We start from the raw sequence: 24,194 nt of genomic DNA on the forward strand, positions 1-24,194 counted from the left end.
GTCAGCAAGGGGGTGGCTTAGTCTAAATTTGGATGACCACTGTTCAAAACAGGAGAAAACAGAAATGCATCCAAGTGCCTGATAGTGAGTGTTTGTATGCAGGGCAATTAGAGCAGGAGCAGAGCCAGGCAATTAAATGTGCATGGAACTTCTTCTGGATTTTGTAGTAATAAAAGGCTGGTACAGAGAAGCCTTTGTGTGCGTGTGAGCTGTCAGCCATAAATGAACCAAGATGTTTTGTTCACTGAATGTTATTTTTGTACTTCATATTTTTGCATTCATTTAATGGCTTTGAAGACTTTTGAACTTGAACTTTAGCACGATACCTAGCTGAAAACAGTTCCATTTGCTTTGGAAAATCTGTTTGCAGTGCACAGGCATGATATTGTTTTATGTCTTCTTCCAAGAAATAGTTACCAAGACAACGAATTCTTAGTCCAGATAAATTCTAGCCCTTACAGAAAATCTCAGATAATTCACATTTTTAGATAGAATCCTGTGTAACCTCATCTGGGTCTTCCTGCTCCATGGGGGGATTGCACTGGATGAGCTTTCCAGGTCCCTTCAACCCCTGACACTCTGGGATTCTGTGAATCCGAGCTGGTTTTGATGACAGTTTCCTTTACCTTTATTGGATAGTATGGTTTCCACATTACTACAGCATCAATATTTTGCAAATAATATCATAATCACCAGCTTAGCACTTAGTAGGATTCGTAAGGGTTTCTAGTTGCAGACTAGAAGGAGAAATAGATAAAGATGCATGTAGATCAATGTTTCTAGAAAAACAGTTTGGTCTGTCAGGATATCTTGTTTTCTTTGGAAGCGGTTGCAAATGCTTCAGCCAATAGACTGGAATTTTGTGGAAGTACTGTGTTATTGGTGTTAAAAAAAGGAGGTAAGTTGAATTAGGATTTACTGTTTAAATCAGTTTTGAAAAAGTGGCAAGAGTAGACTCTGAATGCAGTGGGTGGTGGGATTTAGGCGTATGATTCAGTATGTATTAAGGGGAACATATCATTTACATTTTATTACAATCACAATACATTTCCAGGTATTAGTGTTAAATGTGTGCAGCACTTCAAAATAAAGTCAGAAAATGTTCTGTTTGTAAAAGAAGTTTTGCTGTGTTTATGGCATTTTGAAAAGTGTTTTACTAGTTTGTTGTGATCATATCTCTGTTCTAAAGGTTTTTAACTTTTCAAAGACTGCACAGAATTGAAGAGTAATGAGAATTCAGAATTGTTTCTTTCATAAGCAACTAAGAAGTGCTCAAATTCATTTTTTTAGAGCTATCAACACTGTTCCTGGCTATAATTCAAGCTGCTAAGACAAGGGGTGCATTCATTTGGGTACAGGCAGATACATTATTTTGACAGCAGTGTGCTTTTTCTCAGGAGATGCATAGGTCCCATTATTTGTAACGTGAGAGTTATTGATGTCGGTGCAACACTGGTAATTCATCATTTGGGAAGGGGAAGTGTGGCGGTGCTGCAGGGGGTGGGATGAAGGTGGTTCGTAGGTGGTGATGCAGAAGCCAAGTGTGTTCATTGCTATGTGCAATGAGCTTTCAGTCTTCAGTTAAAAAAACTACAAGACAGCAGCTTAGTACATGATCCACATATATTGAATATTCATCACCCAATGCAGAAAAACAGCTTATTTGAGTAATAGCTTAAATATATGCAAGTGTTGTGTTAGCACACATAAGTAGTACTAAAAGCAATAGGAAGACAACAGTGTTATTGCATTTAAGTCATAGTTGTGCGGTGAACTTGAGGCTGGTCAGACTGTGGTGTTATTCTTCCGTGCTTGTTTGATTTTTGTCTCTTTTTAATCACAAAATTTAGGGGGAAGAAAGGAAAAATGCAGAGGTGGTGTTAGGAAGGCCAGGGCTCCCCTAGAGTCAAGACTTGCGTGGGGTGTCTCGGGCAATAAGAAGAGCTTCTAGTAGTAATAATAGTGTTAGTTAAGTATTAATAGTTACAGAGTACTCAGGATGTTGAGGGTCAGGCTTTAGTGGTACTCATAACATTTAATGAATGTAAAGTCAGATTTGAGAGATCCAAATGAAATATAATAAGAATGTGCATGTTTTATTTACTTCTAATTGAGGAACTGTACCATTTCTGTGTTCGCACTTGTTAAGGTCTTGGATCCGGAACAAAATCACAGTTTCACCGATCACTACTTAAATGTGGCCTTTGACCTGTCCCAAGTGCTTTTCATTGCTACAGCCAACACTACGGCTACAATCCCACCGGCTCTGCTGGACAGGATGGAGATCATTCAAGTTCCAGGTAACACAACCATTTTCATTCAAGTGGCTGTTGCAAGTCCTTCGGTGGCATTGGGGTGTCTTTTCCTGAGCTGAAAAGCGGTTCCTTACGGTGAGTGCTGGGAATCCAGCCTGAGTGGCCAGAATCTAGAGGAGACTCATCAGGACGCCTCTGTCGTGAGAATGAAGTTCAGCATTGCGCTTAGGAAAATTCAGTTCCAGGTATCTGGAGATACACGGGTACGTTCTGTAACCATATTGGTGTGTTCGTATTCTAACTGGCTGTTGGCTGATGCATCTCTCTGAGATTCCAGTGAAGAAAGGAGTCTTTGAAACACTACAATTCTATTCTTGTTCACATGAAGTTACAGATAACCGCCAAGTATCATACCAACAGCCTTTTAAATTATATCTGGGTTTTTTTGTTAAATTTGATCAGTTACAATTATAAAAGGTAAGAAATATGGTTATGTTGTAGTGTAAAAGCAAAATGATTAGTAAACATACGCTTTTCCTTTCATAGGATACACACAAGAAGAAAAAATTGAAATTGCACATAGACACTTGATTCCTAAACAGCTTGAACAGCACGGCCTGACTCCACAGCAAATACAGATTCCACAAGTAACCACTCTGGACATAATTACCAGGTAAATTTGTTATTCATTGCTTTAAATAATTTCTTTTTTGGGATAACTAGTAAATAATTTATAAAGTGATAACGCAAATAATTTCTTAAGATCTATTGTCCTTGATAGCTTCAGGAGTTCAGCGCTCGCTAATGTACAGAATTGCTCTTTCCTGAGCTCTGTGCGGCTCTGATACCCCAAACCATCGTTCCTCTCCCGAGGATCCCGTGCTATGGCTCTCGGGTGTCTCACCGTGGGTTGGGTTGGCACAGCTGGCAAAACGCTGTGAGAAACACGAACGCTTGGAGCTATAATGTGATTTCCACAGTGCTCAGTGTGTGAAGCCGTGGTCTTAGCAGACAACTTTGTTTTAAAGAGTGGAGTTTTATTGCTGTGATTTTCATAGAAAAAAATGGAAATTACATGACTTGATGGGCCACGTTTGTCTAAAAATGGGAATTAGATTTTAAAAAATCAGTTGTTTTTGTTTTTTTTTTTAATAGCTTGTATTTATTAAAACTACTTTTTTTTTCTGGGGTGTGAAAGTAAAGATACTGATCAGAACATCTCTTGGACTTGAAAGTAGCGCACTTCCAATGGAAAAAATTCTATTCAATGAGTAGAAGTATTTTAGACCAGGAACAGTATTTTGTCATTTAATGAGTGTGACTGGTGTTTCTTTTTAATTCATAGTCTAAAAGAAAATATTCTTTTACAGTCAGTTCATCAGCTTCCAGTGAACTAGATTTGGAGGTTTAGAATGATTATTCCTTTGAATTTTTACGCATGTGAGAAGAGCTCAGTGCTCCTGGAGCATTGTTGAGCATTTCCCTGCGGTTTGATGCCGCTCAGTCATTCGCCTTTCTTCACGGCTTTATCAGCAAACCGCAATTATTTGGGTAAAAGCACATGACATTTCCTTCCTGTTTGAGTAGCCCGAGGTCTCGGTGCCTTGCAGACCTCATTTTATTTGGCTTTTGTCACGGTCCATTCAGTGATGGACTCGTGATGGTTCATTTACCTAGATCTCGAAGCGCAAAATTAAGGCGACCAAAATGCCAAGGGGTTATAATTCAGTCAAACAGTGTTACTTTATTATTTTACCCGTAGAGCGGCATGCGATAGAGAAAAAGGAAAAGGAAAGGGGGGAAAAAGAATTGGCTACCACCAACTGAGTCCCTATGGTCTCAGGTCCCGTAAGCAGAGTCCTGCCGGTCCTCCGCCGTGATCTGGGATCCTTTGGTGGGGAGATCTCCATGGTGTCCAGTCAGGAACCATCTTTTATACTTCTTCACCCTCATGAGTTGAGGCCAATCTCTGCCTTTGTTTCACAATCCAGGCTTAACTGCGCAGGCTCGAAGAATCCCCGCTTTGCTTGCCAGGAACTGTCTGCGCCTGCGTGGCCTCGCATTCAGGGCTCTCTTTCTGGTCCATTGGGTGACCTCAGGACTCTTGGCAAGCCTCTGTGCATGCTCTTCTTCGTTGGCCTTAATAACAGGGAGGAGGTGGAGGGCAGGTTTGGCTGAAGCAGCAGGTGAAGATCCATCTTCTGGACAGCAGCTCTTGTCCCCAGGTTGGAGAGACCCGTAGAACACAATTCCTTTTAGGAGGTGGGGGCACGTTTGGCTGAGGCAGCAGGTGAAGCCCACACAGCAGCCATTGTTACTGGGAGCCCCCGGGTTGGAGAGACCTGTGCAGCACCATTCTTCCTCAGGCCTGTCTCCAAGCCGTTGCCCAATTCTTTCTGTCAGGGCATCTGTTCCCTGGTGGTGCTGTTCAGGCAAGCACTGTTCTTCGGGCCGACTCTTAGAGCTGTGTGTTTCACGCGGTGCGCAGGTACACGCGGGAGGCCGGCGTGCGCTCCCTGGACCGCCGGCTGGGCGCGATCTGCCGGGCCGTGGCCGTGAAGGTGGCGGAGGGACAGCACAAGGACGCCAAGCCGGACCGCGCCGACGGGGCCGACGGAGAAGGTTTGTGTCTTTTGCATGCTTTAGTAACAAGGAAACTTCTAACGTAGTCGCTAGGACGCTGATTTATCAACCTTTCCTCCCTTTGAATGCTGCTTTAAGGGCTGTGTTTTTAAAAGCTTTGCAAATAGCGACGTTCTTATTATGCAGTGCTGAATTATGGCTTGAAACGTGAGTGATTTCAGCCTGCCAGGTGGGTAATTGAGAAGTGCAGTGGATCTGTTTCGTATCATAGGTATGGAATTATGATTTGTATATGTTGTTATGTCTTCCTACGCTGTTGTACGTGAATCTTTCACCTTTTTCTTTAATAAAAGACTGAGCATGGCTTTACTTATTGTAATTACAGAGGTTCTTTAGCTGTGCTGTGTGTGCTCTGCCGGCTCAGAATTCAATCTGGTTGTTTTGTTGTACTTGAAATAAATGTCTACTTGAAGAGCTTTGAAATTAGAAAGGTTTAGGGGCTCTTGTTGTGCCTTTCAAGACTGCACTTACTCTAAGGCTCTTGGGGCTTTAGTAACTTATCAACTTCATTAAGTCTGTTCTTGTTCCCTATGTATACAAACAATAGTGATTTATCTATCTAAAGTGGTTTGATGTTGTAAAACATTCCATAACTAAGCCAATGTGGAAAAAGCATCAGGTTTTAACAGCTGTACAGCTAGAACGGTTCTGGGCTGCTTTGGAGGACGACAAACAGACACTCATTATCTGTTCTTTTAAAACAAGGCAACTTGGAAGTTTGAATGGTGCCCCCTCTTTCAGAGGATAAATCCTGGAGGAGGAAATATAACCTGCATTTGTACAAACAGCGGTATTCATTAGAAGAAGAGTTTTACGCATAGTAGAAACTTCTGTAATTTGTCTCTGGAAATCTGTTTATTGATGGTCTTTCCGCTTTACATTGCTGGTTTTCCCTCACTCAGTATTTCCCTTCTGAAAATTAAATCTTCTCCTACCTCATTGAGTTTTCTAAAATCACCATGATGTCTGTGGAAACTGTAATATCAGGAGATTGGATTTGGCCTGCACATCCGCGTTTGCTCTGAACCCTTGGCTTACAGCAAGTGAACTCTCGTGGCCGTGCATGTGTCCATGTCTGGTTTACATTAAAAGGAAGAGCTTTTACAACATATTTATGAATGCTTTCCATTTATATAATGTGCATCTTTTCCACCTGCCTCCTCTGTGCTGGGTTTTTCTGAGTCCAGCACTGAATTAGTTGATACTCCTGTGGTACCTGAACTTGCTCTTGACCCGGAGCGCTGAGCCTTTGGGTCTTTGCCACTCTCACTTCTTTATAGGAATTTGACAAGTTGTATTTTTAAAGTATTTCTTTGCACTGAACGGTAGTTGTGTCTAAAATGTACTTAAAAGGTCTAATGCGATTGCTGAATCAAACATTGTCATTCTGCTCTTCAAGCCTTCTGATAAAATAAAGGAAAAGTAGGTTCAGAGCACAACTCCTGATACTACAGGAAGAAACATTTTAATATTAAAGCAAAGAGCAAAAAGGAATTGTATTAGACATCTTAGTCCAGCGAGAGAGGTATTTGCAATGTTAAAATTAGCACTTAGGTATTTACGCTGTTAAAATTACACACTGTTAAAATTAGTGCTGGGTTTGCAGCTTGCGGAAGGTGGGAGCAGCCAGCTCAGTGCTCCCCAAGAGGGCCAAATGTTTGGGGCGGGACACAATGTGGGGTAAATCGAGGAGAAATGGGCTATGAAGAGTTGCCTTTGTACTTCTGGAGTGGAAAGTGTCTGTAAGAAACAGCTATGTTGATAAAAGGGAGTCCAAGGGACAGGTGGCTCTGTAGGTAAAGTTTGTATTACAGAGACATGTATAGAATAGTGTAATCTGCAAGATGTGGTTTATTTTGTACTAATAATATGCTTCTACCCTGCTGTATTTTTAGCCCAATGTGTCACTTGGGAGCGTATGAGAGCAGGATGCTTTAAAAAATATTTTTGTTTCATTTTCACTCAGCCTGTTGGAAACAACCAAGTATTTAAAATGGAACCTGGAAATATTCCCAAATATTTCCAAGTAGATGCAAATAATGGGGTTTGTATTTATTTGGACCTTTTCTTCCTGTTGATTAGTGGGCATTTGTGCAGTTGCGCGTCGCAATGATGATTTTTTTATTTCATATAGCAAATGGCTCTGGAAGAATAGTTAATCGAGTTGTCTCTTAATGATTTCATTTCCAATTATTTCTTTTCTATTTATTTATCTGTATAAAAACACCTGGGGGAGCATCAGTTTGTGTCAGTCTTTGAATTCATACAGTGAACATCAGCAAAAGTCATCGTTTAGAGCTCTCCATGGAGTCAGCCTTGTGTTCATAATGCCATCCCATACGTCACTGAAGCTCTACCCCACGATTATGAGATTTATGTCTTTGACACTAGAAGAAATTGTGGGAGTCACCAAAAATCGTGACACTCTCCTTCCTATTTTAGTGCAACTGCCGTGAGAATGTGAGGCAGCAACTGTGCAGCTGCCGGGGCATCAGATGATACAGCGCTTGAAACCCGGAGTGAAAGATGATTTGTGTAATTCAGACTTGAGAGTAGGTTTAGGACAGGTAATATTTAATAACCAGAAGTGACTAAATGAGGATTCTATCTATGTTGAAACCGAGGCTTTGAAAACACTTAAATGTGTCCATAAGCCAGTAATTCAGTGCAGTTTGTTCTGCTCCTGGTGGATGAACCAACACTTGGCTTTGAGTTTGAAAGCAAGTTTGGCTGAAATGGTCAGTGTGACCAGAAGCGTGTGGTCCTCACCGCCCTCCCTCCGCTTGGGCATAACGCATTTTATTTCGCAAAACATGATTATACCTGACTGGGATGGGTTGCTTGGAATGTCTTTTCTGTTTTAGGCCGAAGAGGTGTAAATGTTGCGAAAAGTTGGATTTATACACAAACTAATTTTCACCATGTTAACTTACCTAGATATTCCTGCATGAAAACCTCAAATTCAAGTGCTTCATGTACACATCGTTTCTCTAGATCAGACTTGATGGAATGTAGTTGTTTTGTGCAAAGAGAAACTTTCTGATCTTGTGGGGAGAACGTGCAGAGCATTATATTGAAGTGCAGTAGGATCGGGGTCCCAGGCGGGATTTTCTTTTCAAAATATCTTTGGGAAGTGACACTTCCAATATGTGGTGCATCCCATTGGAGTTGGACGATGGAAAGTTGCTTTTGAGATGGAGTTTGTGCTGTGCCAGGCTTTGGACCTGGACTCTTGTCAACAGGGCAATCCTGCCCTTCTACCTAAAGTTAGAAATCTTTAGGTTGAAGACTTAGGTATTGCTAGTGCTTAATTTCAATATGTTTTAAGAGCAGCTGAGAACTTGCTGCATGTTGAGGTAGTTCCAGGCTCTTCTATTCGCTCATCTCCGTTATATGTCTAGAAGAAAGCAGCAAACTTAAATTCTTCAAGTTTTGTCTTTGTGACGTGAAATTCCTTTTTAGATTAAATCACGAATTATATATAGTAGTTAATTGTCGGTATGTTTTCTTAGAAGTCTGATTTCTCACACATCTGGTATTTACGTGCAAGGTTTTGTTTTGGGCACTTGCAAAGGCAGATTCATGAGGAACGTTGTTCTGATCTTTGCTGAGTGGCTGCAAAGGGACCTGGGGGAACTAATGGACAGGAAGCTCAACATGAGCCAACAGTGTGCCCAGGTGGCCAAGAAGGCCAATGGTGTCCTGTCCTGTATCCAAAGTAGCGTGGTCAGCAGGACAAGGGCAGGGATCCTTCCCCTGTGCTCTGCATTGGGGAGGCCACACCTGGAGTATTGTGTTCAGTTCTGGGCCCTCAGGTCAGGAAAGAGATTGAAGTGCTGGAGCGGGTCCAGAGAAGAGCAACAAGACTGGGGAAGGGACTTGAACACAAGCCCTATGGGGAGAGGCTGAGGGAGCTGGGCTTGTTTAGTCTGGAGAAGAGGAGGCTTAGAGCTGAGCTCAGCACTCTCTAGAACTACCTGAAGGGCAGTTCTAGCCAGGGGGGGATTGGTCTCTTCTCCCAGGCATCAGCAATAGGACAAGGGGGCATGGGCTTCAACTCTGCCAGGGGAAACTGAGGCTGGAGATTAGAAAGCAATTCTGTGCAGAGAGAGTGGTCAGGCATTGGAATGGCTGCCCAGGGAGGTGCTGGACTCACCGGCCCTGGAGGTTTGTAAACTGAGATTGGACATGGCACTTAGTGCCATGATCTAGTCAATGGACTGGAGTTGGACCAAGGGCTGGACTGGATGATCTCTGAGGGCTTTTCCAACCCAGTTGATTCTGTGATTCTGTGGTCATGGTGGTGGAAGCTCCCAGTCCCAGGTGGACACTTGCTGGGAAATCTTGTGCTGAACACAGGCACAAACTTCTACAAATCTCAATATAATGCATTTCTAGCGAGCTAGTGCATAATATAATATTGATCACTTCTTAGAACAGAACATTAGAGATGTAAAAGCAACAAACTGGTGATTTTGTACTTGATGACAACTTGAAAATTCAGAGTTGTTTCATAACCCTTTAATTCGGCACTCTTGATAAAACGAGCAACGTGCATTTATTCCTGTGCACATTCAGTGGCAGATTTTCAGGATTTTAGTTTTTCAGGGTGTTTAACGCTCACCTGGAGTTTGTAGCTTGAGGGGCTCATGTCTAAGGGTTTTACCCATGTGGGTTTGGTTGACGTACTCAGCAGCACTGGATGTTTGCAGAAACATTGTTTTAATGCACCTTTTTTCCCGTGCAGCAGCTCTGCGCTTGTGTCACTGTCTGTAAACCTTGGCCACAGCCCGTCTTGTACCCATTTACATACACTGATGGAAACGAAGCAAACCTCTGTCCTCCTTCACGATTGCTGTAATTCAGAAACTTCATTGTTAATCACTGTTTAATAAGAATTCTGATGTTTCGGATTGCTTATGGTACGGATCCCAAAAGCAGTTTAAAATGATTCAACACCGTGTTGCTGTTTGAACTGAGACCACTAGAGGCTGTGGAATCCTCAGCATTACAGACTGAAGTCCCTTTCCAGGAGAGCAGGACCCTGTCATCACCTCTGACTCAGGTGTTGGTGGCTGTCGCTCAGCACTCTCTAGAACTACCTGAAGGGCAGTTCTAGCCAGGTGGGGATTGGGCTCTTCTCCCAGGCATCAGCAATAGGACAAGGGGCCATGGGCTTCAACTCTGCCAGGGGAAACTGAGGCTGGAGACTAGAAAGCAATTCTGTGCAGAGAGAGTGGTCAGGCATTGGAATGGCTGCCCAGGGAGGTGCTGGACTCACCGGCCCTGGAGGTTTGTAAACTGAGATTGGACATGGCACTTAGTGCCATGATCTAGTCAATGGACTGGAATTGGACCAAGGGCTGGACTTGATGATCTCTGAGGGCTTTTCCAACCCAGTTGATACTGTGAAATCCTGATCTGAAAATTTTACAAGCAACCTGTTTTTGTTGGTTGTTTTTAGGATTTAGGAGGGGGGTGCCGTTGTATTTGTTGTGGGGAGGTTTGTCTGTTGTTTTTGTATGGTTTGTTTGTTAGTTTTTAAATGTTAAAACAACTCAGTACCGTGCTGCATTTGTGTAAGCAGTAATGTCATATGAATAGCGGATCAGCGGGTGGTTCCTCTGATATGTAAGATGTTGAAACTGTTGTCCTAACCAAACGTTCTGTTTCTGCAAACTTGAATTTAACTGTCTTGCTTTAGATAAACATGTCATTTAACTTGTAATGTGGTTTGTGGCTGCTCGTCTGGGAACATGTATTTGTCGTCATTAAATCTTAATTGCTTGTGTCTCTATAGATTCTTCGTAGTCAGCATTTCTATAGAAGTTGCAAAAGCCGATGTGTTTTCCTCCAAACAAAAAGTTAGTGTTTGTAATTATATTTTTTGAACATCGCTGCGTGTTTTTAGAGAGAATTAGATAATGTCAGAATTTAGGTTAATATTTTTAGAAGAGTTCTGGAGTTTGTTACAGGTTATCAAATGGGCTCTACTGATTAGAGTACATCAACTCAAAGAGTTTCTGGTTCTTTTAATAGGGCAATTGGCCTCAAACAACACCTACTACTGTGAGAAGGCTGGCTGCTTCGGCTGTGTGGTAGAACTGGGTGAAAGAAGGGCAAACAGAGATGGAGAATTGCTTGTGAGGCAGTAAAATCCTGGTATAGAACAAAACCAGTTAGTTTTAAACTCACTTTATTTTAAAATATCAATTGCCGTATCAAGTTGCTCAGGTTTTGAAGATCCGTCGTGTTGATATGTCAGTCTGGTTTGCATTTTGTGGAAGGAGACGTTATCTCTTCATCCATCCTGAGAATTACTTATTACAGGACGCTTCTTAATGTTCCATTAAACAGATGAGATCAGTGCTTTGTGTTTTTCTATAGCTGTTGAAATTCTTGGATCTTCAGGTATTATTAATATGCAAAGGAAGACGGTTTCTTCGTTGAAAGTAAAAATAAATTCAAAGAAAGGAAGCTACAGTAGGTAATTTCCCAAAATGTGCCGCAGAAGTCTGCAAGCTCAACATATACATATTAGATATATATATATAATGTAGACTATGACTTTAAATGTGTCTCAGGCTCATGGTTTTGGGGTGGGAAGGACCATCTTCACTATATAATGCGTGCAGTGCTGTTCTGAACGGCTGCCAGGAAACTGGCGCAGAACCTGAGACTTCTGACTTCTTCAAGTAGTTTTCATGTCTCTAAAATATTGAGAAATCAGAAATGTTAAGGGAATTCTGCTAAGGAAACATTTGCTCAGGTAAGAAATACAGTTCTGCTGCAAATGAAGGCAGGAGAGCGCATGTTTTGAATCCATAAACATTGCTTTAATGATGTGGTTGCTTCTTGACGGTGCTGGAGTTTATAGCATTTAAGAGTGTCATGCTGATTGGGTTTTTAGCCCTTGCTGAAGAGTGGATCGCACCTGGAGGTGTTTCTGGAAATGCCTCATCATTGAACTTGGAGGGATTTTGGTTTTTTTGCAGAGTTTGGCAAATGAATGGCAAAGGCCAAAATGCACCTACTTTATTTGGCAGAACGTAATTCTTAGTGTCGGAAGTTAAGCATTGAAATCCTCGCAGAAAGAGACCCAGAGAGCACAGCCATACAAAGAGCACTGGTTATTAACCCTGCAATATTTCCACATTCAGCTCCATATTCTATATTACACGGCATTAAACACGAGCATCTCCCACAAATGCTGGTTTTGCACATAAATCTGATAAGAAGTGCAAAGTCCTAAGTGAACTTAACATTTTGCTGTTTCACCTCGTTTAAAATGCATTTGAGTTGCGTCTCTGGCAGTGCTCTAGATTTAGGATCTTGAGCAGTTAGAACGTGTTTAGTCTTAATAGTTAAATTTGATGCTATATTCTGTTTAATTTGATGAGACTTTCTTCTCCTAGATTGCAAAGAGCACGTTGCAGAAGATGCGAAACCAGAATCCATCGGTGACGCAGCCGACCTGGCTCTGCCGCCTGAGATGCCCATTTTAATTGATTTCCACGCTCTAAAAGATATCCTGGGACCGCCCATGTATGAAATGGAGGTAACATTTCTTTCTGCTTGCCTGCTGTTTCTGTCTTGCTTGACCACTTGTCTATTTTATTGCTATTGACCGAGTTTATACCATATTTTTAAAAAACGTATTAGCAACTGAACTGTGCTGCTTTGTGTTCCAAGTGTTTTTTCACCTAAAGAAGTTCTATTCTAATTCAGTTCAGGGTACATAAGTAAGCCGATGGGATGTCTGTTAGCAGAGATGCCTGCAACAGTGCTCAAGAGTGTGTGTGGGGGTTTCAGTTTAAAACACCTTTGCGTTTGTTTGGGGATGTTTGGTGGAATCCTGTCCCTTGACCATCCCACACCTCCCTAAATCAGCAGCTTTGTCATGTCGAACCAGCTCATTGTTCAGATTAACGGGACTCTTGGCTATTAAAATGTCGTACGATCTGTCGGGCAACTCGGGCATATCCTGGCCCAGCTCTGCTCCTCACTAAGGCGTTCTAGATTTTGTTCTGCGTTTCGGTCCGTGAGCTTGTGAGTTTGGGATCCTCTGTTGCCCATTTTCCTTGCCGTTACTCTGCTTCACTTCACACCCAGGTAGAGGGTGCGTGTGAGGGTGTGTGTAACCAGCACTGCTGATGAGACACTGATTTTTTTCTGTCTTTAGCCTGGAAAAGGGATCAGTAAACCAGTAAGTTCTTGAGGAAATAGAAATGAAGGGAAAACTTTTAAGAGATAAAGTTCAAACTTCTAAGAAGTTTCCTATGGCACTAACTCCTTCCTATAGGTGAGAGGAGATGGAGGGTGAGAAAGGGGACGAGGAGAAAATGGTTGCTAAGGAATGAGCCTGAACGGAGGGGTTTGGATATGGAGATGTTCTCGAGGAAGTGATTCTTAATGAAGAGACAGAAACAAGGAAGGAAGTCGATAGGAGCCAGCGCTGCGGGTTGTGGTAGAGGATGCTGGTAGGACACCGTGCAGCTCTCTCGGCCAACGCTTCTCACGTTGCTCACTTTTGCTCTGATTTACTTCTTTTTACTTTCAGAAATTAGGAGAGATTGCTCGTTAGGCAGATGATTTTATTGTAAGCATTGTAGGCAAATGATTTTGTTGTTCTTGCTCTTCCTCCCTCAGATGCCCAATAAAAACATCACGCAAGGCAGTTTAAGGCCACTGTAATTGAGAAGGTAGTGTGGATATATTAATACTTGAGCTTGGTTCGGAATGACTCGATTTGTAATAGTCCTATGGGAATTTTTACTAGGCTTTTTTTCTATCTTTTCCTCACTACCTGACTTTTAGAAACAATGACTGAAGACTGGCCTGCAGGCTTTTTGTAGAGAAATAACATTCTATCTGAATTTCCATGTTGAAGTGTGTTCTGTACTGCAGACATCTGGTCTTTGCAGGTAATGTCCTGCAGGTTCATCTGGCTCTTTAGTGCTCGAATAGCAGGTGCACATTAAGCCATTGTAGAAAATGGAACTTCATATTCAAGCCAGCACTCGGATTTCTACAAACCGTGTTTATTGGTTTCATAAAGGAGCTAAAAGAATAAGTTGAAGTTTGTGAATTTGCACAAAAGTTCTGGTTGTTGCAGCTGCACTCCCGGTTCCCAGTCAAGAGCAGAATTCATTCAAATAAATATGAACTTTTTAAAAATTCAACTGTAGGCCAAGAAATGTGCTAATATGTGACTGTCCCGAGATGTTCTGCCTGGACACCTGCACTTTGATTATTGTTGTAAACGAGGTGGTGTGGCTGTGTTGGCAAAGAATTGCTGCTGGTTTGTGGGTTTTTCTGCAGGAGTATGTAGTGCGAGCAGCATGATCAAAGTGCAGTTCTTAATTCCAAGTAGTCATACACCAAGTTGTTTTCTTCTTTGCATGAACAGTTCCCATGAATGTGCATATAAGCATTTCATGGATCTGCTGGCCTGAATAAGTGAAATAAGGGTGACCGAAGTCTTGGGCCTGTGCATCAAAGGCTTCTAAAATGTTCCATATTTAGCAGGCAAATGAAGTGGTGCATGAATAGAAGTGGATACAAGTCAACACAGCATCAATTCCTGAGCAGCTCGGGATTTATTTTCATGTACTATTTGCTGTATTTATTAATGAGTGAATATTTTGCAGTAGGCACTTCATGAGTTTTTCAGTGTACGCTGCTCAGATGGCCACATAGCTCCCGTTTTGATGGATTTTCCCAGCTAACCTGTTATTCCTTTGAATTTTCTCAAGTGATTTGTCAAGATTGTTTCAAATGTAGCTCCTCTTTGAATGATGGGCATTTCAGGTTGGCCACTGCTGGGTTTTGTGGTTCTGGAGCCCACAGTGTGTCTCTGTATCTCAGGCTTCACCCTTCACCTGCATTTTGCCATTTATAATTAGTTGAAATAAAGATAAGAGGCAGCCGCCGTGTCAGTGCCTGGATGAGGCCGAGCAAACAAGACTGGAGACACGACAGGACTGAATTGACCCGCTGTCCTTCGGGGAATGCTTTAGAACCAGGGATTCATCTTCCCCTCCTCAGTGCCTCACGGGTGCGAGTTCTGCAGGGTCTCCTAGCAGAAGGCCTGACAGCACGCTCGGCTTCACGGGATTCAGTCATTTATCACAAATAAGTAATCTTACGTGTCACCCTACAGAACAAATGGTGGAATAAATCACACAGTGAGGCTTTGGAAGAATAATCTTGACAGTCATTTGAAATGTAAAAGATTTCATGAAATGTTTCAGCACAGCGTGCTTTGGGGGGAAGGGTTTATAACAGAGCCAGAGTCTTTATAATCTATTTCTCTTTTTCCACCTCCTTCTTCCCCCTTCTTCTTCCTTCTTCTTCCCCTCCTCTTCTTCTTCTTTCCCCCCTCTTCTTCTTCTTTCCCCCCTCTTCTTCTTCTTTCCCCCCTCTTCTTCTTCTTTCCCCCCTCTTCTTCTTCTTTCCCCCCTCTTCTTCTTCTTTCCCCCCTCTTCTTCTTCTTTCCCCCCTCTTCTTCTTCTTTCCCCCCTCTTTCTCTCTTCCCTCCATTCTGCTCCGTTACCAAGGTGTCATTGGCGCCCCAGGAAAGCCCATCACAGTTACTCTGTGTGCTCAGGATGTGGGTGAGACTGGAGCAAGAGCGAAATTGCTTGTTGTAGGAAAGTGCAGATGCCATACAATAAGTGGTCTATTTTGTGGGACGTACACAATTCGGATTAAGGAACAAATTAGGTTATCTTTTAGAACCACAACCTGTAGAAAGCACAGGTTTAGATGAGGCGTTTTGCTATAAGGAATATCAGTCTTCTGGTGAAGTTTCGGGGAGATTCTCCTCCCCTCGGGGGAAGCTGCTTTCACGTACTTTGCCTGCAGTGTTTTGCTGGGCAATGAATCGAAGAGTGAACCAGAAAGAAGGTTTTGGGGGAGCCCGTGGAAGGGACATAAAGATGCTCGAGGGCAGCGAGTGACTCAGGGCTCGGGACGTGCGGGTGGTGTCTCATTTATCTTGGAATAACCTTAAATATTTTAAAATAAATGACTGCACTAAATGTTAAGACTAATTTTGCACTGTTCAGACACGTAAAATGTATCTGAAACAAGTTCATCTACTTAGATAACAGGTAAATCATGGCTGGGTTGGTCTCATCTACAAACATTTTCCAAAACCAAGACTGTTCATGTAGGTCAGTGACCTCTTCGTCTTGTCAGCTGATTCTAATGCTCATTTTCAATTTTAAAGGTATAAGTAAGGATTTTTTTTCTCATTTAAATTCCTCTGACATTTTGTGAGAAGAAATGATTCAGAGGTGCCAGCAGTGAGTGAGTCTGGTGGAGCTCTGTGTAACACTTCCCAGATGTGGTTAGTTAATGTAATACAATGGATGGTTAACGTAATATCACATACTCCTCTGAGCATTGTAAGGTTGGGGGGGTTGTGTCTGTCTGCCAACATCCCATCCGAAAAAGAGAAACCAAAACCCAAGCCAGCAAACCTTATTGAAACGATGCCAATACACGATGGTCTGCAGTGTGAAGGTGAATGTTTCAGCGTTGTTTGATTGCAGTGTAACCAGGATGAATTGCTTTTGTTAACCTGAGTTACTAAGCGATTACTGAGCTAATCAGAGTAAGTCACTGTAACTAATGAAATACAGGGAATGGATATAGACACTTAATAAAAATGAAAATGGTTGATAAGATGAGGTATTTTGATACCATAGAAGTGAAACACTCTATTATGTACAATTTTCTTAAATGCTAGAAAAAGAAGGAGCCGTTCGTGTTAATTATGTTAATAAGAACAAACACGTGATGCTGTTGGGAGATGGAGCTAGGAGGCACAGGAGAACCGAGACGAGCGGCCGTGCGGGTTCCCGGCTGCGGTGGGAGAGCGAAGGGTGAGCTTGGGCCTGGGAACAGCTCCCCCAAACCCAGACACCCCGATCCTGGTCACATTCCACATCTCGGGCATCAAACTCCAGAGGTGGCGGCGCTCCATAGTTCAGTCGAGTATCTGACAAAGCATACGATAAAAAATGGGAAATTGTAACAAGAAACATGTGCGTTTAATTTCATTTTGTAGGACTTTAAATGCTTTTTTTTTTTGCTTCACCAATTCTCTTGCGTGAGCAGGTTGTTCCTGTCACATATCTGAGTTGTGTACGGCTACAAGATGCAGAATTTATGAAAATTAGCTTGCTTTCTTTAACGTGTGTCTTTGTTGGGGTTTGATTGCAGGGTGACAATCAAACCCTGGCAGGTATATTGTTAACCTCCTCTCCCCACTTCCCACTCAGCACAGGCGATCGGGAGGGAAAGAAGGACAGAGAGAAGAGAGCTGGAAACATTAAAAATGTTTTACTAATGCTACTGATGAAATAGAGAAAATAATACAAAATATACAAAACCAATCTGGAAAGTCCCAGCAACTGCAGAGCCGGCACCCGAAGTCCTGGACTGGACTCTGCAGCCAACTGGAGCTGGACTCAGTCTGTCACCGGCCTCAGTTCGCAGGGACGACTCGCAAGATCCTCTCCTAATGTCGCCATAAGGAAAAGGGACAAAAGGGACGAGATCCTCGTGATCTCCCACTTTTATATGAAGTATCACGTGAATGGAATGTTATACACAGTTGGTCAGTCTCTTGGTCACCTGTTTCTCGCTGCCCCTCTGGCGAGATGTCCATCCATGCTTATCAATAACTTCTCATTCCATTGCTGTGTTTACCAAAACATGTATCTGGTTCTCCAGGAAAATGCAGCTCATATGAAGCTTTAGCTGACAGGCAAATTCACTAAAAGAGAAGCTTGTTCTTAACAAAACCAGGACAGTCTTTTTGGCCCAGTGGTCAGGGTCACTCGCTGTATGAAACAGGAAAGAGAAACTGAGCATTAAGAATGGTGTGGTTTGGATTTTGGCTCTGTCCGGTGATGGGATGGAGTTCAGGCTCGTACTGAAGCGCTCGTGTTCGGGCAGAGATCTTGCTCCAACGGGAGCCACGTCTCTGTTTGTTCTGCAGCGCTGTTCTGCTCTTGCGAACTCCAGGTTGTGCAGGAGCATTTCTGGTGGTGCTTCAGAACGGCGCAGAGCACAGAGCACTGAGTCACCGGCAGGGCTGTGCAGAGCCCGCTGTTGGCTGCTCTGCCCCTTCTCGGGAGGAAGCGAAATGAAGCACTGAGCTTGTGGCGAGGTGTGCAGTGCAGAACGAGTTGATGCTGGAGGAGGAACCCGGGCGGTTGCTCTGGATTTGCCACTTCAAATGGGATTTAAATGTGCTTAGAAGGGGCAAAAATAATTTGAGAAGTTTTAATGTAACTAGAAATGCAGATTTCAGAATTGGAATAGGTACATTTCTGTTGTGAGGCTCCTTTGACTTGTTTTCTGTCCAAGAAATGCAACATTTCTTTAAATTCTCTAATCAGTTTAATGATTTCATCCCTTTCACAAATTAATCAAATTAACTTCAATTCTGCATTTCAATAAGAGACAAATTTATTTTAAAATGGGCCTATCACTTTATTTTAACAAGGAGTATTTGTCTTTTGCTATGGTGACTGCCTGACTCGTCTTTTCATTATTCACAATTATTTATCAGCGTTTGCAGTAAACAGGCGCCGTATGTTTGACCGTAGCGCAGGTGGTGCAGCTGTACTTACAAAGGGGGTTAGGTGACACTCGGGAGCAGAGCTGGGCTTTTCATACCAGAACAGTCGAGGCAAACTGACCTTCGGCAGATGGATTCAGTGAGTGAGCACCCGGGCAGCACGGGCTGAACACTGGAAATCCTTTGAAAAGCCCTCATGGACCTGTGAGGGGTGGTGAGGGTTTCAAGGATGATACCCCCACACATTGGCCATCGCCACCTACAGCTGTTCTGCAATTAATGCTCACACATCAGGCAGAATTGCCAAGGTCAGAGTTGGGCTCCACTTTTGTGTTTTAATGGTGCAACTATCAGGTTGTTTTTGCAAAGGTTTTGCTGGGGCCGTTTCCTAAACTGTGTTGTTTCCCCTCAGGTGTCTGAACGCTTAAGCCAGCCCGGTGTAGCCATAGGCCTGGCCTGGACGCCGCTGGGTGGGGAGATCATGTTTGTGGAGGCCAGCCGCATGGACGGCGAGGGGCAGCTCACGCTGACGGGCCAGCTCGGGGACGTCATGAAGGAGTCGGCACATCTGGCCATCAGCTGGCTGCGCAGCAACGCCAAGCGCTACCAGCTCACCAACGGTACGTGGCCAACAGCGGCAGCCCGTGTGATTGTTCACAGCCTTTGCCCTCTTATGCAGGGGTGCATGTTAATACTGCACAGAAATTAGGTGTCCTAAAACGTGACTTTTTCAATAATTCAGCAGCTTGTAATGTTGCCAAGTACCAGTGGAAATCACGCGTGTGCTTGTTGTGGTGACGTATCAAGTGTTGCTTTAACAGAGGGTTTTCCGGCAATCGGTGCTACACTGAAGACAAAACCCAATATTTCCCCCAATTTTGAAGACAAAACCCAATATTTCCCCCAATTCGTGCCAAGTTGTGGAGCTGGTGGCAAAAGGGTCTGTCCCTGCGGCAGCTCCGGTGCTCCTCGGCTCTGGCACCCGCTGCCTCTTCCCCATTTGTACATCCAAGCTTCCAGTTGTCCTTCAGTGATGCACACATTGATATATGCAATCTGCAGTTTTCCTCTAAAACCAAGTCGTCATTTCTGTTAAAAGTAGATTTTTGTAGTCTAAGTTATACTATTTGGAGCATTGGTGGGGTCCGTATGGCAGCTGCAGTGCAATGGGACTTCAGCCAAGAAGCTTTCAGTCTTTTGTTTGAACCATCCAGGAGTTCTGAGTGTGCTGTATGGTTTGATAATCTGCTCAGTAGTCAAATAACTGTCCAGCATCTGTCATTATTCCTGGAAGTTTAGATAGGTTAAGAAACTACATTGAACTGGTGTATGAAATGCTGCCGGAATCAACCGTGTGTTTACCTCCAGTTTACACTGCTACATCCGACAGGTTAAGTAAGGTGAAAAGATGCAAATTAGAGATTTACTTTATAATTTGGGTATAATATTGGTACTGTTGGGTTGCTGTGGAGTGCTGATTTTGTGGCATGTTCTCTGAAAATTGACTTTTATAGTTTGCGAGATGAAAAATGCTGGTTTCTGCATTAATCCCTCCCCTGAGTTTCCCAGCAGCTGCAAATGCTGAGCTGGTTGGTTAACATGTTGTGCCTTTGTCTGGGAGTTGGTTTGCTGTTTGTTTTTCCAGAGTGTCTGCAATGTCGCGGTGTTTTCTCAGCCTACTGTTAAAAAACAGCGGGTTTAGTTCTCTGCTGGGCTTTTCGAATAAAGACCAGGGACAAAATGCGTTTAGGTTTTTCACATTCAAACCGTTCTTCTTTTTTTTTCCCCTTAAGCTTCTGGAAGTTTTGATCTCCTTGACAACACCGACATCCATCTGCACTTCCCAGCTGGAGCTGTCACCAAGGATGGGCCATCTGCGGGGGTTACCATAGCAACGTGCCTGGCTTCGCTCTTCAGCGGGCGCCTGGTGTGCTCGGACGTGGCCATGACGGGAGAGATCACGCTGCGGGGCCTGGTTCTGCCCGTACGCATCGCGCTGCCCACCCCGCTGGGGCCAGACCGTGCAGGAGCCGGGGCTGCTGGACGGGCCTGGTGCTGCACAGCGTGTGTCTAGTTAAAAGGAAGCCTGGAAATGGGCACATTAAGATGGTGCCAAAATACGTGTTGCAATTCCTCAAACTATCACTACAGAAATATCCTCAGTTTCTTTGAAAGTTGTTTCTTGAAGCTCTTATAGTAATTGCGGATGGGTAACTGTTATTACACGTGTTTTTAGGTTCTTCTTAAGTTTTGTTCCTTGTGTAGTTCAGCTGATGTTCCCATAAAGCTTTTTCAAATGAAAGTTTTCCAACAGATCCAGTTTTGGTTTTCAGCCTCAGAGGGGGCCTGGCGCAGGGGATGGAGTTACCATCTCATACCAAGGGATGGACAGAGGAAGGACCAAGCTCAAGTTTTTAGTTCTAGAGGTGGCAGACCAGGTGAAAAATACACCTGGTGCAAGAAGTAAATAAATTGCCTTTATTGCACCAGTGAGCAGATTTTTCCTGCTGAAAGGTGGGTGATAAACTTTGACACCTGTAACTGCTGAACCACATTTACCTTCCTAAGTGTTGTCTAGAATCTTACTAGCACTAGTAACTGAATTCCCGAGGCAGTTACAGGTTCCTGCTGTCAGACGGTCTGTACACAGGCTTAGAAGAGAGTTCAGGCTGTGCCTAAGAGAGAAACTGCTTTAACCCCCCCTTTGCACCTTGGGCCGCTGGCTGAAGTGACACGTGTTTTTGTAGCACAAAGCCACCTCTGCAGGTTTGCAGCACAGGTTTGCTGCTCCGTGCCTTTTGTGTTGTGTAATTCCAGTTATTTATTGTGTGACATTGCATCCTTAAGACTCTTTTCCCTGTAAACCTTTCCCTGTAAACCCTGTAAACCTTCAGCCTTTATCTTGAAAGAGTCTGTTCTGATGTGGGTGCAGCATTTCAGCGGTTAGAGCCATCCTGAAAAGGACGGACTTGTCCATTATTGATACTCTTGTACTTGCATTCCTAGATTAATTTTTATTTTTTCCTTCTTATTAACTGTTACAGAAAGGGAACTGTAGCATATTAACATATTTCCCTCATTAAGCACATAATGAGCTAAAACTGCTGCATTCTTAATTGCTTTCCTAAATGACCAGGGAAGGGAGAGCCTTTCACTGAAATTTTAACTCCTGATGTGATTTCTTACAATAATTAGCGCATTAGATTAGCATCACGGATTTTCAATCTCTATTTCTTCTCCTTATTAGGTCGGGGGAATCAAAGACAAAGTCCTGGCTGCGCACCGAGCGGGCCTGAAGAGAATCATCATCCCTCGGAGAAACGAGAAGGACCTGGAAGAGATCGCGGTGAATGTGCGGCAGGATCTGACGTTCGTCATGGCGAGCTGTCTCGACGAGGTTCTCAACGCGGCTTTCGACGGAGGGTTTGCAGTTCAGCCCAAAGTCGAGCGTTTGAATAGTAAGCTTTAAGCAGACAAGCTGAGATTAGGTCTGTATCCAATTTAATAGAGATCAGTAAGTATCAGCTGTGTACGCATCAAGTAGAACAATGAGCTAAACGTGATTGTTTGAATGTGGGTGCAAAATGCAATCGAAATACAAAGCAGGTGGCAACCTGAAAACACATCATAGAGGCATTTGCTGCTTTTTACTATCATCAGAAAGAATCCTGAAAATAATAATCTTTTCCTGATAGATTCGAGCATAAGAGAGTGAAAGCTGTTGAGAAATAATTCATGTCAGCAGCTGGTTACACCTCAAAAGAGGACAAACCCACAAACAGAGTAATACACAATTCCATGAGCTCTATTCAGAGGACACAAATGGCAGCAAACGCAGCACGGCCAGAGTCCAATAGATGGGGTTGTTACCAAAAAGCAAACTGATTCAGCACAGAGTTCACTGATTTAGGAAATAATGTTCGATATGCCAGGGAGCGGAAGCATTGCAGGAAAAACAAGGGGGTTGCAATCAAAAATAATGCAGCTTGACTCTGGGATGCTTGTGGTCAGAGTTCAGCCTGTGAGAATTAAATCCACTTAAATGCCAAGAAAATACTGGATCAATAATCACAGTCTGTGAGAAACAAGAGGCTTATGGAAGTGCATCAGCGTCCGTCTCGGCTCCGAGGACATCACTGAAGATGGAAATGCAAACTTACAGAAGATCCTGGAGTTCTTCACTGGGTTTTATGGGGTCAACCACAAGAGTAGACGTAGGATGTTACAATTCTCGCTCTCTCGTTCTGACACAAACTGTGCTTATGACGTGTAAATTGTAGCAGTAACAAAAACCTAATCTAGAACAGCCTAAAATCAAAATAACAGCTTGTTTTGCTTTCATTTCCATAGATAGCAAGCTGATTTACCTGGAACATAATAGCACTGTTAAGTAAAAAATGCAGTGGGTATTTCTGCACCTGCTTTACGAAAGATTTTACAACTTTAACAGAAGGCTTCATCTAATAAAAAGATCAAAATAAAACTCCCTTCTGGTTCAGTATGTTAAGGATTCTACTGTGAGTCATTGCCTCGGTTCACGGTCAGAGGCGGCACACACAGCATCTCGGGATGCTGTCTGCCTTGCACAAATACCTCAACACAGCGCACAGAAACTCGACCATCATAAAACCCCGGAGAGTATGGGAACTAACGTGCTGCTTTGCCCTCAGTCAAACCCGGGGTGGGGGGAATACAATTAGTTACCAAACTTAGTGCATCTCAAATCTCAGTCCTGTGCTGCTCTGCACTCGTGAGGACAGACACACATGGAGCCCCAGTGCTGGCTGTTTACACATGGAGAAAACCAGCATTTTGTGAAGATAGGAAGTACTGCTAAAAAATAGACCTTTTCCACAGCAACTTCACTACAGCAAACAGGACGTTGTTCCCAAAAAGAGTGAAGCAATGACTTTGTCACCTCACTGCAATTCCTGAGCCCCATCCACACAGGCTGCAGGTGAGGGCTCATTCCCCTCTGGAGCCATTGGGCTTTACTTACAGCTCCTCATGTTCCTTCTTCTTAGTTGTTGAGATGATTTTTAAACAAAATTTAACGCCTTACCCCACTTCAGTACCTTTTCTTTTGCTTCCACTGAACACTGTCAAGAACATCAACCTGTGCAGCAACAAGCCAGAACTGTAGAGAACTTTCGCAATCATTTCAATACACTAGGGATTATTCTGCTTTGCAATGGACAGTCAAATGGACCTGATATTAAACATCCATACCTCAGAATATATCACAAGGTAGCTAAAGCTTACCCAAGGTGAAAAGCAAGCAGCAGCAGCACCTGTATCCACACTATAAATTGCTACTGACAGTAACTACCCCACTAGTGCAGCTCGGGCTTGAATCACAGGAGCATCAAGGAAGCCCCTGGGTAACACCACCCAACAGCTCACCTGCTTTAATTCTAAAGCACTATTGCAAACAACCAGCAAGAAACCTCAGAACCCAGATACTAACATCCAGATTTGTCAAACATTTTCCTTCTAAAGCTTATTTTTTTTAAGGGCAATGACAACCAGCAGAGGTCCTGCTGACAAACAAATGCATGATCTGCTGCACTTCATTTCACCTGTTAAAGACACACGTGAATACTCTTTCCCAACACAGCTAAGTAAAACGGTGCTTTCTAAAATAAACAGCTACTGCTAAGATGATGCCAGGCTTTAATACACCATTGATTTTAGCTAAG

General features: G+C 43.2%; 1 protein-coding gene across 1 annotated transcript in view; it reads left to right on the plus strand.

Moving 5' to 3' along the window:
- LONP2 (lon peptidase 2, peroxisomal) overlaps positions 1–24,094 on the plus strand; it is a 40,062-nt gene extending 15,968 nt beyond the window's left edge. The window contains exons 9-15 of the mRNA XM_080352210.1: positions 2,150–2,300; positions 2,802–2,928; positions 4,744–4,877; positions 12,314–12,456; positions 18,908–19,115; positions 20,289–20,479; positions 21,743–24,094. Coding sequence (XP_080208336.1) covers positions 2,150–2,300; positions 2,802–2,928; positions 4,744–4,877; positions 12,314–12,456; positions 18,908–19,115; positions 20,289–20,479; positions 21,743–21,964 — 1,176 coding nt within the window. The 3' untranslated portion in view covers positions 21,965–24,094. The remainder of the gene's footprint in view (positions 1–2,149; positions 2,301–2,801; positions 2,929–4,743; positions 4,878–12,313; positions 12,457–18,907; positions 19,116–20,288; positions 20,480–21,742) is intronic.
- Positions 24,095–24,194: the final 100 nt, after the last annotated feature.

This window comes from Nesoenas mayeri (assembly GCF_963082525.1).
Source record: "Nesoenas mayeri genome assembly, chromosome: 12".
NCBI lineage: Eukaryota > Metazoa > Chordata > Aves > Columbiformes > Columbidae > Nesoenas > Nesoenas mayeri.